Source organism: Hippopotamus amphibius, chromosome 2, assembly GCF_030028045.1.
Source record: "Hippopotamus amphibius kiboko isolate mHipAmp2 chromosome 2, mHipAmp2.hap2, whole genome shotgun sequence".
NCBI classification, from domain to species: Eukaryota; Metazoa; Chordata; class Mammalia; order Artiodactyla; family Hippopotamidae; genus Hippopotamus; species Hippopotamus amphibius.
Window position 1 is genome coordinate 184,419,989 of NC_080187.1, and position 14,590 is coordinate 184,434,578.

Sequence of the window (14,590 nt, forward strand, 5' to 3'; positions counted from 1 at the left end):
AAATCAATTACAGGAAAAAAACTGTAAAAAACACAAACACATGGAGGCTTAACAATACGCTACTAAATAACCAACAGATCACTGAAGAAATCAAAGAGGAAATCAAAAAATACCTAGAGACAAATGACAATGAAAACAGAACGATCTAAAACCTATGGGATGCAGCAAAGGCAGTTCTAAGAGGGAAGTTTATAGCGATACAATCCTACCTCAAGAAACAAGAAACATCCCAAATAAACAATCTCACCTTACACCTAAAGAAACTAGAGAAAGAAGAGCAAACAAAACCCAAAGTGAGTAGACAGAGAGAAATCATAAAGATCAGAGCAGAAATAAATGAAATAGAGACAAAGAAAACAATAGCAAAAATCAATAAAACTAAAAGCTGGTTCTTGAAGAAGATAAATAAAATTGATAAACCTCTAACAAGACTCATCAAGAAAAAGAGGGAGAGGACTCAAATCAATAAAATTAGAAATGAAACAGGAGAAGTTACAATGGACACTGAAGAAATAAAAAGCACCATAAGAGATTACTACAAGCAACTATATGCCAATAAAATGGACAACCTGGATGAAATGGACAGAGTCTTAGAAAAGTATAACCTTCCAAGACTGAATCAGGAAGACAGAGAAAATATGAACAGACCAATCACAAGCAATGAAATTGAAACTGTGATTAAAAATCTCCCAACAAACAAAAGTCCAGGACCAGATGGATTCACAGGTACATTTTATCAAACATTTAGAGAAGAGCTAACACCCATCCTTCTCAAACTCTTCCAAAACATTGCAGAGGAAGGAACACTCCCAAACTCATTTTATGAAGCCACCATCACCCTGATATCAAAACCAGACAAAGATACTACAAAAAAAGAAAACTACAGACCAATATCACTGATGAATTTAGATGCAAAAATCCTCAACAAAATACTAGCCAAAAGAATCCAACAACACATTCAAAGGATCATACACCATGATCAAGTGGGGTTTATCCCTGGAATGCAAGGATTCTTCGATATATGCAAATCAATCAATGTGATACACCATATTAACAAACTGAAGGATAAAAACCACATAATCATCTCAATAGATGCAGAAAAAGCTTTTGACAAAATTCAACATCCATTTATGATAAAAACTCTCCAGAAGGTGGGCATAGAGGGAACCTACCTCAACATAATAAAGGCCATATATGACAAACCCACAGCAAACATCATTCTCAATGGGAAAAAACTGAAAGTATTCCCTCTAAGATCAGGAACAAGACAAGGATGTCCACTCTTGCCACTACTATTCAATATAGTTTTGGAAGTCCTTGCCACAGCAATCAGAGAAGAAAAAGAAATAAAAGGAATCCAAATTGGAAAAGAAGTAAAACTGTCACTGTTCGCAGATGACATGATACTATACACAGAAAATCCTAAAGATGCCACCAGAAAACTACTCGAGCTAATAATGAATTTAGTAAAGTTGCAGGATACAAAATTAACACACAGAAATCTCTTGCATTTCTATACACCAACAATGAAAGATCAGAAAGAGAAATTAAGGAAACAATCCCATTCACCACTGCAACAAAAAGAATAAAATACCTAGGAATAAACCTAACCAAGGAGGTAAAAGACCTGTACTCAGAAAACTATAAGATACTAATGAAAGAAATCAAAGAATACACAAACAGATGGCGGAACATACCATGTTCTTGGATTGGAAGAATCAACATTGTGAAAATGGCTATATTACCGAAAGCAATTTACAGATTCAATGCAATCCCGATCAAATTACCAATGGCATTTTTCACAGAACTAGAACAAGAAATTTTACAATTTGTATGGAAACACAAAAGACCCCGAATAGCCAAAGAAATCTTGAGAAGGAAAGATGGAGTTGGTGGAATCAGGCTTCCTGACTTCAGGCTATACTACAAGGCTACAGTGATCAAGACAGTATGGTACTGGCACAAAAACAGAAATATAGATCAATGGAACAGGATAGAAAGCCCAAAGATAAACTACAGTCAACTAATCTATGACAAAGGAGGCAAGGACATACAATGGAGAAAAGGCAGCCCCTTCAATAAGTGGTGCTGGGAAAACTGGACAGCTACATGTAAAAGAATGAAATTAGAACACTTCCCAACACCATACACAAAAATAAACTCAAAATGGATAAAAGACTTAAATGTAAGGCCAGACACTATAAAACTCCTAGAGGAAAACATAGGAAGAACACTCTTCGATGTAAATAACAGCAAGATCTTTTTTGATCCACCCCCTAGAGTAATGGAAATAAAAACAAAAATAAATAAGTGGGACCTAATGAAACTTCAAAGCTGCTGCACAGCAAAGGAAACTATAAGCAAGATGAAAAGACAACCCCCAGAGTGGGAAAAAATATTTGCAAATGAATCAACAGACAAAGGATTAATCTCCAAAATATATAAACAGTTCATCTAGCTCAATATCAAAAAAACAAACAACGCAATCAAAAAATGGGCAGAAGACCTAAATAGGTATTTCTCCAAAGAAGACATACGGATGGCCAAGAGGCACATGAAAAGCTGCTCAACATCACTAATTATTAGAGAAATGCAAATCAAAATGACAATGAAGTATCACCTCACACAGCTTAGAATGGGCATCATCAGAAAATCTACAAACAGTAAATGCTGGAGAGGGTGTGGAGAAAAGGGAACGCCCTTGCATTGCTGGTGGGAATGTAAATTGATACAGCCACTATGGAAAACAGTATGGAGGTTCCTTGCAAAACTAAAAATAGAACTACCATATGACCCAGCAATCCCACTACTGGGCATATACCCAGAGAACACCATAATTCAAAAAGACACATGCACTCCAATGTTTGCTGCAGCACTATTTACAATAGCTAGGACATGGAAGCAACCTAAATGTTCATCAATAGATGAATGGATAAAGAAGATGTGGTACATACATACAATGGAATATTACTCAGCTGTAAAAAGCAATGAAACTGGGACATTTTTAGAGACATGGATGGACCTAGAGACTGTCATACAGAGTGAAGTGAGTCAGAAAGAGAAAAACAAATATTTTATATTAACACATACATGTGGACTATAGAAAAATGGTACAAATTAACCAGTTTGCAAGGCAGAAATAGAGACACAGATGTAGAGAACAAACATATGCACACCAAGTGGGGAAAGCGGGGAGGGTTGGGGGGGGAACGAATTGGGAGACTGGGATAACAAATTTTACACTCTAAATATATGCAGTTTATTGTAAAAAATTAAAAAATAAAAAGTTAAAAAAAAGATTAAAAATGTTTTCTTTATTTTTTGCATTTGTTTTTTATGTATTATTTGTGTGAAAAGTATTATAAACCTATTACAGGACAGTACTTTATAGCTGATTGTGTTAGTTGGGTACCTAGGCTAACTTTGTTGGACTTACGAACAAATCGGACTTAGGAATCTGCTCTTGGAACTGAACTCATTCATCTGTAGGCAGCTTACTGTACATTAAAGGATCATACACCATGATCAAGTGGGATTTATTCTAGGGATGCAAGGATGGTTCAACATCCACAAATCAATTAATGTGATACACCATATTAACAAAATGAAAGATAAACATCTTATAATCATCTCCATATATGCAGAAAGGGCATTTGACAAAATTCAACATTCATTTATGATTAAAAACTCTCAACAAAGTGGGTATAGAGGGAATGTACTTCAACTTAATAAAGGCCATATATGACACATCCACGGCTAATATCATACTTCACTGAAAAAGCTGAAAGCTTTTCCTCTAAGAATCAGGAACAAGGCAAGGATGTCTACTCTCTCCACTTTTATTCAACGTAGTATTGGAAGTCCTAGCCAGAGCAATTAGGCAAAGAAAAGAATTAAAAGGAATCCAAATCAAAAAGGAAGAAGTAAAACTGTCATTATTTGCAGATGACATATTATATACAGAAAACCCTAAAAAGCCCACCAAAACAAAACAAAACAAAATAACCTGTTAGAATAAAAGAATTCAGTAAAGTTGCAGGACACAACACCAATACACAAAAGTTGTTGCATTTCTATGCACTAATAATGAATTATCAAAAAGAGAAATTAAGAAAACAATCCCATTTACAATTTCATCAAAAAGAATAAAATATCTAGAAATAAATTTAGCCAAGGAGGTGAAAGACCTGTACACTGAAAACTCTAAGATGTCGATTAAAGAAGTTAAAGAAGACCAAATAAGAGGAAAGATATTCCATGCTCGTGGTTTGGAAGAATTAATATTGTTAAAATGTCTTTACTACCCAAAGCAATCTATGGATACAATGCAATCCCTATCAAAATTTCAATGGCATTTTCACAGAAAATTATTTTAAAAATCCTAAAATTTTTATGGAACCAAAAAAAACCCCCAAATAGGCAAAGCTATCTTGAGAAAGAAGAACAAAGCTAGAGGCATCACACATCCTGGCTTCAAACTATATTACAAAGCTACAGTAATCAAAACTGTATGGTATCAGCATAAAAACAGACATCTCAATCAATGGAACAGAATAGAGAGCCCAGAAATAAACCCACACATATATGGTCAATTAATTTACAACAAAGGAGCCAAGACTATGCAAGGGGAAAGCACAAAGGAGCCAAGATGATGCAATGGGGAAATAGTCTCTTCAATAAATGGTGTTGGGGGGGGGAGGGATAAATTAGGAGCTTGGGATTAGCATACACACATTACTGTATATAAAATAGATAACCAACAAGGACTTACTGTATAGCACAGGGAACTCTACTCAGTATTCTCTAATAACCTATATGGGTAAAGAATCTGAAAAAGAATGAATATATGTATACATATAACTGACTCACTTTGCTGAAACTAACACAACATTGTAAATCAACTATATTCCAATAAAAAATTTTCCCCAATAAAATTTTAAAATATAAAAAATAGCCCCCTGCCGCGCAGAAGCGGGCGCTAAGCTGCAGCTGCCACCACCGCACGGGGAGCTGTAGTACCTGGGACAGGTCAAGCACATCCTCCCCTGTGGCTTCCATAAGGATGACCACACCGGCACCGGCACCCTGTCGGTGTTCGGCATGCAGGCACGCTGCAGCCTCAGGGATGAATTTCCTCTGCTGACAACAAAACGAGTTTTCTGGAAGGGTGTTTTGGAGGAGTTGCTGTGGTTTATCAAGGGATCCACAAATGCTAAGGAGCTGTCTTCCAAGGGAGTGAAAATGTGGGATATCAATGGGTCCCGAGACATCTTGGACAGCTTGGAATTTTCCACCAGAGCAGAAGGGGATTTAGGCCCAGTTTATGGCTTTCAGTGGAGGCATTCTGGGGCTGAATACAAAGATATGGATTCAGATTATCCAGGTCAAGGAGTAGATCAACTGCAAAAAGTGATCGACACAATCAAAACCAACCCTGACGACAGAAGAATCATCACGTGCGCTTGGAATCCAAAAGATCTCCCTCTCGTGGCCCTTCCCCCATGCCAAGCCCTTTGCCGGTTCTACATGGTGAACAGTGAGCTGTCCTGCCAGCTGTACCAGAGGTTGGGAGACATGGGCCTGGGGGTGTGCCCTCAACATCGCCAGCTACACCCTGCTCATCTACGTGATCGCACACATCACAGGCCTGAAGCCAGGTGACTTTGTACACACTTTGGGAGATACACACGTTTACCTGAATCACATCGAGCCATTGAAAATTCAGCTTCAGCGAGAACCAAGGCCTTTCCCCAAGCTCAAAATCCTTCAAAAAGTTGAGAAGATGGATGACTTCAAGGCTGAAGACTTTCAGATTGAAGGCTACAATCCTCACCCAACTATTAAAATGGAAATGGCTGTGTAGAATGCTTTTAAAGGAGTTGTTTGAAGGATATTTACACCCATGTAAAAGTTAATTTTGCTCTAAAGGAGAAGGAACTAGGTTAAAACCTGTTGGTGATCTATCAGTTATCATTCATTAACTTTTAAGGATGTTGCCACTGGCAAATAGAACTGTGCTGGTTCTCTTAGTAATCAAAGGCCTTGAGTTTGGGTAACTCACTGAAGATGTATGTAAATGCAGAGATTGTGAATAACTACAGGAAAGAGAAAATTTACATACTCCTAATTCAAACTTCATAATGTTTTTATGAAAATGGTCAGTGAATTTCAAGAATTATATATATATTCCCCCAAATTTGGGCAAGCTGGATAACACCATCAGTCATGATAATGCCTAGTGTGGTTATGAACAGTTAAAGTTGTATTTGTTTTATATCTTGCTATAATAAATGTTCTGCATTCATGTTTTTTTAAAAAAATAAAAAAGTAAATGGTGTTGGGGAAACTGGACAGCCACATGCAAAAGAAGGAAACTGGATCACAGTCTTACACCATACACAGAAATTAACTCAAAATGGATTAAAGACTTGAATGTAAGACCTGAAATCATAAAACTCTAAGAAGAAAGCATAAGGAGTAAGCTTAATGTAATGATTGGAGAGCAAAAGCAACAAGCAAAAAATAAACAAGTGGGATTACATCAAACTAAAACGCTTCTGCACAGCAAAGGAAACCATCAACAAAATGAAAAGGCTAACTATGGAATGGGAGAAAATATTTGCAAATCATATATCTGATAAGGGGTTAATAGCCAACATATATAAAGAATTCATACAATTCATAGCAAACTCATACAATTCAATAGCAAAACCAAAAAAACAACCCACAAACAAACAATAACAAAAAAACCAATCTGATTCATAAATGGGCAGAGGATCTGAACAGAAATTTTTCCAAAGAAGATATACAGATGGATAACAGGTCCATGAAAAGGTGTTCAAAACCACTAACCTCAGGCAAATGCAAATCAAAACCACAACAAGATACTATCTTATACCTGTTAGAATAGCTATGATCAAAAAGACAAGAAATAAGTGTTGGTGAGGATGTGGAGAAAAGGGAACCCATGTGCACTATTGGTGCAGTCACTATGAAAAACTGTATAGAGGCTCCTCAAAAAATTTAAAAGTAGAACTACTGGCAATTCCCTGGCAGTCCAGTAGTTAGAACTCCACGCTTTCACTGCCAAGGGCCTGGGATCCATCCCTGGTCAGGGAACAAGATCCCACAAGTCACACAGTGTGGCCCAAATAAATAAATAAATAAATATTAAAATATTAAAACAGAATTACCAAATGATCCAGCAATTCCACTTCTGGGTATTTATCCAATAGAAATGAAAACACTAACTTGAAAATAAAATGCACTCCCATGTTAATTACTTACAGTAGCCAACACATGGAAGCTACCTAAGTGTCTACTGATGGACAAATGGATAAAGATAATGTCAGATTACACACACACACCCACACACACACAGATGGATAGATATACTCAATGGAATATCATTCTATCATAAAAAAGAAAATCTTGCCATTAGTGACAATAATGGATGGACCTTGAGGGCATTATGCTGAGTGAAATGAATCAGACACAGAAAGACAAATACCATATGATCTCATTTACATGTGGAATCTAAAGAATAAACAAACAAGAAACAACTCATAGACACAGAGAACTGATTGGTGGTTGCTAGAGGTGGGCAGTTGGGAGAAGGGGGAGCAAAATGGGTGAAGGCTGTCAAAAGGTACAAACTTCCAGTTATAAAATAAATAAGCCATGGGGATATAATGTACAGTATGGCAACTACAGTTAATACTGTATTGCATATTTGAAAGCTACTAAGAGAGTAGATCTTAAAAGTTGTTATCACAAGAAAAAAAATTTTGTAACTACGCTCAGTGATGGATGTAATTTAATCAGACTTATTGTGGTGATCATTTCACAATATATACATCGAATATTGTGAATCATTATGTTGTATACCAGAAACTAATATAATGCTATGTGTCAACTATATTTAAAAAAACCAAAAAGCAAAAAAATCAGGGATGTTTAGCTTCTTTCAACTATTCTAAGCTAGAAGGCAGGGACCTCCCTGGTGGCTCAGTGGTTAAGAATCCACCTACCAACGCAGGGGACACGGGTTCAATCCCTGGTCCAGGAAGATCCCACATGCCTCGGAGCAACTAAGCCTGTGTGCCACAACTACTGAGCCTGTGTGCCACAACTACTGAAGCCCATGTGTCTAGAGCCCATGCTCCGCAACTAGAGAAGCCACTGCACTAAGCCCATGCACTGCAATGAAAAGCAGCCCCTGCTCACTGCAACTCGAGAAAGCCCGCACGCAGCAACGAAGACCCAGCACAGCTAATAAATAAACAAATAAGTAAATAAATGTATTAAAAAAAATAAGCTAGAAGGCAGCAAATTTCACTGAAAGAAAGCAGGTTCTAGAGTCTAACATGTATTTTCAAAGTTTGAATCTTCTGAATACTACTAGCACAATCCTGGGCAAATTAATGAACCTTCCTTAGCCTTAGGTTCTTCAACTATAAAGTGTGGGCAGTATCCCCTAGGGCCATTGTGAGGATTAAAGAAAATAATCCATGTGAAGTACCTGACAAAAACCAGACACTCAATATAAGGTCCAAACCTCTTGTTTATCCACTCCTGGGAAGGAGGTAAATTGGGCCACCAGCCCAGGATGATGCCAAGCTGACAGGAACTCCTGGGATGAACACAGGTCCACAGTGGGCCCAGGTCAGTCTAGAATGAATTCTTGAGCTGTACAAGGCTGGTTTCAGGTCTGTTGGGGGCAGTTCTAAAATCCTATCCTTGGTTAGCCCCCAGGGGCTCTGAACTATTCTCATTCAAAGCGTAGGGGGCACGAGTAGGTAGCCTGAGATCCTCCAGAGTGGCCATGAACCAAAACCCAGCTGGCCTAAGAATACTGCCCAAGTGTGTCTGTCCTGATTAACTAGTTATTACTATTGTTAGCTGCTAAGCCTGCCCTGGGCAAGGCCCATTGCTGGGTTTTAGCCTGGAAGGCCAGTTCTGACTCTGAACCAGTTGGCCTGGAGTTTGGTATTTTGTGTTACAAACAGGACTCCCAGCTTTGCCCAGCCCTCCTGGAGTGACTGGTGCCTGAAGAATTTTTCATCATGTAAACATAACTCTCCTATAGCAGGCCTTTGAAAAGCTTCTGTGACAATATTGTTTATTATGAAATATTCTACCTTATTAGCAGCTCAAGAGGCTGGATTCAGGTCAAAAAGATGCAACAGTATGTTTCTTAACTATGGTAAGTTGGGAAGGAAGAGAAACTTTCAGAACAAAGAAAGAGAAGGACCCTACATGTAATAATGTGAGAGAAAGATAGGACCATCTAATACCAGGCATTGGGGTTGGCAGCTCCTCTATGAAATCGAGTCTGCAGGTGCTGGGACACCTAGACAGGGTTGAAGCAGCCACTGGAAGGTGCCAAAGGCTACTGAATTGTCTTAACATTTGCAGTTTTCCTTCTTTACCTATAGGTTTCTCCTAAATCCCCAGGTCTCCCTAGCACTTGGAAACATTCATTTGTATTTCCTGAGACTTCACAGAAAGGAGCTAGGTGACAGTTGAGGGGCTTCTCACTTAATGCCTCCTGCCCAGACTATAGTTTTTCAGAGGACCAGGCTGTCTCCAAGGCCCAGCCCCAGAATGACAGAGATCTCAGATGAATGTAAGCTCCACAAGGACTTTAAACTCCTATCTGCAGAAGTGTGGTCTTTCTCCTCATGTCTTTCTAAAATATTACTCCCCTTCCCCATCCTAGGACACTACTTGAGTTTAACCTATCTTCCATATCTCAGGATCATCATTCAGAACAGAAACTACTGAACAGTATACAACAAGTTCAGATGCTACTGAGGGCAGAGTCAGGCTTTCCCTATGCTTCCTTAGGTGGTGACGATCTTAAATTCTATTCTTTTTGTAGTTTTTCTATCTCTTCCTTAGTCAGCTTATACTAGACTCTGCCAGATACCAGCATCTTTCTGGAAGTGCTTATAATCTGCTGTTTCTTTTCTGGTATGGTCTGGAAAAACAGATAACTGGTTATGATTTTACCTCAAATGAGAACATACAGGTATAGGAAATTATAGGGGTTCTTCAAATAAAGGGAATGTGCTTTAGGGGGCAGGGAGTTTTGCCTATCCCCAGGGCCCAGAACAGTGCACTAGACAGCACCTGGAACTCAACAGGCACACTGGAAATATCTATTTAATGAAAGGGGAAAAGGTTCATTTGTTCTCAACTAAACACAGTTAGGAAGCCTCAAGTATGTCAATTACTTCAGGCCTGTTGAAGAGCAAAGGAAGTGGGAGCTGCCCAACCCTAGGAGATCTTCCCACACTATTTTATAATTTCCCCTTCTACCTGTTAACACTTCCTCTTGAGAAACTAAGCCTGGAAAAGGGAAGAAATCACTATAGCAGACGGATAAGAGAACCACTGTGGGAACTAAATGTTCTCCCCCCAGAGCCCACATCACAGAGGAGAAGAATGAGTCATAAATTAGCAGCCATCCACCCAGCCCTTCCAGGGGCTCCATAACTGGTTTGGCCACTCACAGCAACCTGAGCCCAGAGCAGGGAAAGGAAGTTGGAGCTGGGTCTCCCGCCATCTCCACTGGGCTTGGCACCAGGAACACAGCAGGGCCTCTGACAATCCACCTGCCTCTAGTTTCACCTCTTAAAAGAAATAAACTCCTGACTCACACAAAAAAAGCCAGGCACTAAGGGGTCCAATAAATATAAAATAGCCATCATTAACTTAAAAGAAAGGTGCCCTACAAAGAAGAGATTATTATTTTTTTAAAAGTTGCTATCCTTTCTTATAATAAAACTTGGAGCCACATAAGTAGTACAAGTAATTAAGCACAGTTCTCAAAAGCCAGACTCGTAGGTCACACTCACATATAGAGGACCCACAGGGAGGCCACTCTGTGCAACAACAGGTACTGAATGAACAAACCATGCTGGTGAATCAGCTAGGAAGCCATCACAGACCCAGTTCCAGGAATGGGAACAGTCAGTAATCTAGGCCTGGGCAGTCATTTCTCCCCAAGCCTAGGGGAGGTAGACAGCTCCCCAACCCTGCACTAGCCACAACACCAGACGCTATGTGACTGCTTGATGTCATAGGCAGGAAGTTAACCTCAGAGCTCTAAGCACTTACCTGGAAGTCCCCTCTGCCTAAAAGGTTGGCCATTTTCATCCCTCATAGCCTGTGGTCAATACGGCGACAGCACTACAGAGAAATCCCCAAATTCCTGAAGAAACTGAACTGTTCCTAAGGCTCTGAGCAAGCAGGGTGCCAGCCACCCCCCAGACCAGCATCCTCACCTTCAACATTCCCAAAATGTGGGCCTGCTGGTGGTACCAAGATGATTCTGGGGGCACCTGGACCTCACATCAACATCTCTTGTAGCTTGCTAACCACAGCCCACAGTCCAGACTCAGGACAGTGACCTGTGCAGCCTGAACCACCAGAAACCATGCACAGAGTCTGGGCTGTTTCTCCCCATATGTTGCCCCTATGCGCCCTAAAAGATCTGGATGGCCAGACCATCCCTGAGGTCACCCTTCTGGTCCTCCCACCCCTCGGGCTGTCACCTCTGGGTGAGAGCCCTTTAGTGCTCCCAGTGTCCCTTCCTGGGCCTCAACCCTTGCCTTGCCCTCCTTCTCAGCCCATTTTCCCAAACCAGCTACCCACTTGGAGCCCAGTCTACAGCCCTCCTCCTCCTCCTCCTCTTCTTCCTCCTCCTCTTCTTCCTCCTCCTCTCTCAAGCCCTGCCTCTCCCTCCCACTCTTACCCCAAGCAGGCTTACATCATGCTCAGACTCCAAAATCCTCGCCTGTCTTCTTCTCTCAGGTTGGAGATTCCCACCCCTCAGATCTGTCAGGTACCCTGGGTCTGGAGGCCCCTCACCTCCCCCACAGTCTGCTGTCACTCTCAGCCCCTGGAGACCTGAGTCCCTATCCCCAAAGCCGCTCTCTCTGCCCAGGCGCAGAACTGTTCCTTTCTGGGCCCTGGTACTTCCTACATCTCATTCTTTTTCCCCCTTAACACACTGGTTCCTTTATAAACAAAATTGTATTAGTAAAAAGAAGTGAGTCCATTTAAGAAAAAATAATAATAACCAAATAACAGAGTTCAGGAACAGCAAAAATAGGGAAAGCAACTATGCAAATGGAGACTATTTTGAATTCTACCTTAGCTGAAATGAACACTCCACTCTGGTGGTTTCAACACAAATTTTAACACACTTGCTCAAGTTGTCCGGGTGGGCTTAATACCCTCCGAGTTCACCCAGGTTGTGCAGCTTTATTCACAGAGTCAAATCTCTATCTGTGTCACAGATGGGAACGCAAGGCTTTCTGGGGCCTGCAGACCCATCTCTTGTTGCCCTAATTGCTCCTGAGGTGTGGGTCATGGAAAACAGCTATGAAAGAGGAGTAGAAAACGCAGGGTTTGGGCAGGCGCTCTGCATTTACTAGCCACCTTATGCTGGGCAAATCAATTAAACTCTGTCAGTCTCAGTCTTCTCATCTATAAATTGGAGCTAATAGTCCTTGCATAGCTCACAGGCTTGTTTTGAAGAGCACATAAAGTGAGATAATTTATGTGAAAACACTTTGGTGTCATATAAATGTGAAGTATTTTCTTGAATGCTAATGAATAGCTTATAAGCTTACAAACACAAATGAATCGTTCCTTTTGACTTAACAGGCAGCCAAGTGACTTCACAAATTCAGAGCTTCAACCAGACAGCCAAGCCCAGGAATGAGTTAACCATCAGAGAGATACCGAAAGGACCTGGAGGCCTGGCTCCTGGTCCCACCCATTGCTGGTCAGGCCCTTGGTGAATGAACGAACAACGGCTGTCAAGTGAAGCCAGGCGCAGTGCCCAACCTTGAGGCCTCAGTGCCTAGTCTGGAGGTAAGAGACTTTGGGAAAGGCTCCCATTGGTGACAGTGGACTGAGTCAGGCATACCTCAAATCCAGAAATGGCCCACAGATGCCCAAAGAATCAAGTCCAACCACCCTAGGGCCTAGAGACCCAGAGACACCACATTTTTTAGATTAATCTCCTGCCACATCCTCAACAAACCCTAGGCAATGCCCCATTCCTTGTTATGCCAGGAACTTTAACTTCTACACCTTCATGCCACTCCTCCAAGTCCCTCTCGGTCCTCAAAAACTTACTTTTCTTAAATCTGTAAGAAACAATGTCAGAGTGTCACATTCTAGGGTTTAACAGAAATAAGCGATTTAAATAAAGGTATTAGCTAGCAAACAGGTAAAATAGCCTTTTCCTTAAAGCAATAATAAAATATAACCTGAAAAGGTCAATGTTAAGCTTCCATGGTAGTTTTCCTGGTAAATACATTTAAAACTTGAGTCTTCAAAGAGCTGATCCAAATGCATTTTTAAGCACCTAACTTCACTAAGGAATACCTGCCAAGATACAGTGGGTTATATACCCTTCAAAGGGCTTCAAATGAAAGGCAAGGCTGCTATAGACAGGAGAGAAATTCATGTGTCAGCTGCAGGGCAGTGGAAGGAATATTAAACTGAGGCTCTAGTTTGGCCCAACACTCACTCACTGAGTGATCTCAGCAAGTTCCATAACCTCTCTGGACCTCCACCCTCCTGTCTACAAAATGAAGACAGTAAATGACCAGGATGATTCCTTTCAACCCTGCTGTGATATATTCTTTTCTCCTCTCAAGGTCTTGCATGAAAACATCTCCTCAGGGGAAGTCTTCCGTGATCCTGCCAGTCAAATGAATCATGTCTTCCTCTTTATTCCAACAGCATTTTCCTTATATACGTTTTTTCAACCTCTTTCACTCTGCCTCAGAATTCGTTGTTTACTATATTGTGTGAGCTGTCAGAAAGCGGAAGTGATGTCTTCTTCAGCTCTTAAGTCCCACCATGCTCACACAGTACCTTGTCTGTGGTGACATACTCCATTTATTTGTAGATTCGAACTGAACAGTGCACTCTGCGGATCCTCAGTTTTGTTCTACCTGATGCCGCACCTCCTTTCTACACCGAACACTGCCTCGGTCAAGAATCACTGGTGTAGTGTCTGGTCTATCGGGACAGGAATGAGGGAGAAGGGGAGAGGAGTGGAGGGCAAGCTTGGACATGAGCTTGTGAGGCAGGTTAATAACAAAAACAGGGAAGGACAAGGCAAACATAGGAAAATGCAAGCCCCAGGGAATAAATAACTTATGGCCTCTCTCACAAGACTCTGCCAGGGGCAGTGCAAACATCTGGGTCAACAAGATAAGGAAGAACTAATGTATGCACTCTGGCTTCTGTACATTGCTTCTACATAGATAAATATAGCTATAGGCTCCCAAAAGCGAGGGAACTGGTCTATAAAAGGAGAAGCTCTCCTTTGGTTCGGGGCTCAGTCTTTGGATGTGAATCTACTGGGCCTGTACCGGTACAATAAACATTGCTTCCTGCATTATAAGCCTTGGTGTCCTGCCTACCTCTACCGATTCCTCCAACACTTGAGAGATGTGCACTGGACATTAGCGCTGCCAGTGTAAGGATGGCGAAGCAACAATGACAACAGCATGAGCGAACTTGTAGTGAGCCTGTGCCAAGTGCCTTGCTAAGTGTT

At 40.9% G+C, this 14,590-nt stretch overlaps 1 protein-coding gene and 1 pseudogene across 2 annotated transcripts in view; one reads left to right on the top strand and one right to left on the bottom strand.

The window, feature by feature from the left end:
• Positions 1–14,590, bottom strand: part of DNAJC17 (DnaJ heat shock protein family (Hsp40) member C17) — a 45,473-nt gene that overhangs the window by 20,252 nt on the left and 10,631 nt on the right. Inside the window, exon 1 of one of the 2 annotated variants that reach the window (XM_057721718.1) lies at positions 11,125–11,682. The exons of the other annotated variant lie outside the window; for it this stretch is intronic. Within the exon in view, the coding sequence (XP_057577701.1) occupies positions 11,125–11,163 (39 nt within the window). The 5' untranslated portion in view covers positions 11,164–11,682. Of the gene's footprint in view, positions 1–11,124; positions 11,683–14,590 lie in introns of those variants that run through there. 2 annotated transcript variants of the gene reach the window in all.
• Positions 4,209–5,863, top strand: LOC130846670 (thymidylate synthase-like; annotated as a pseudogene).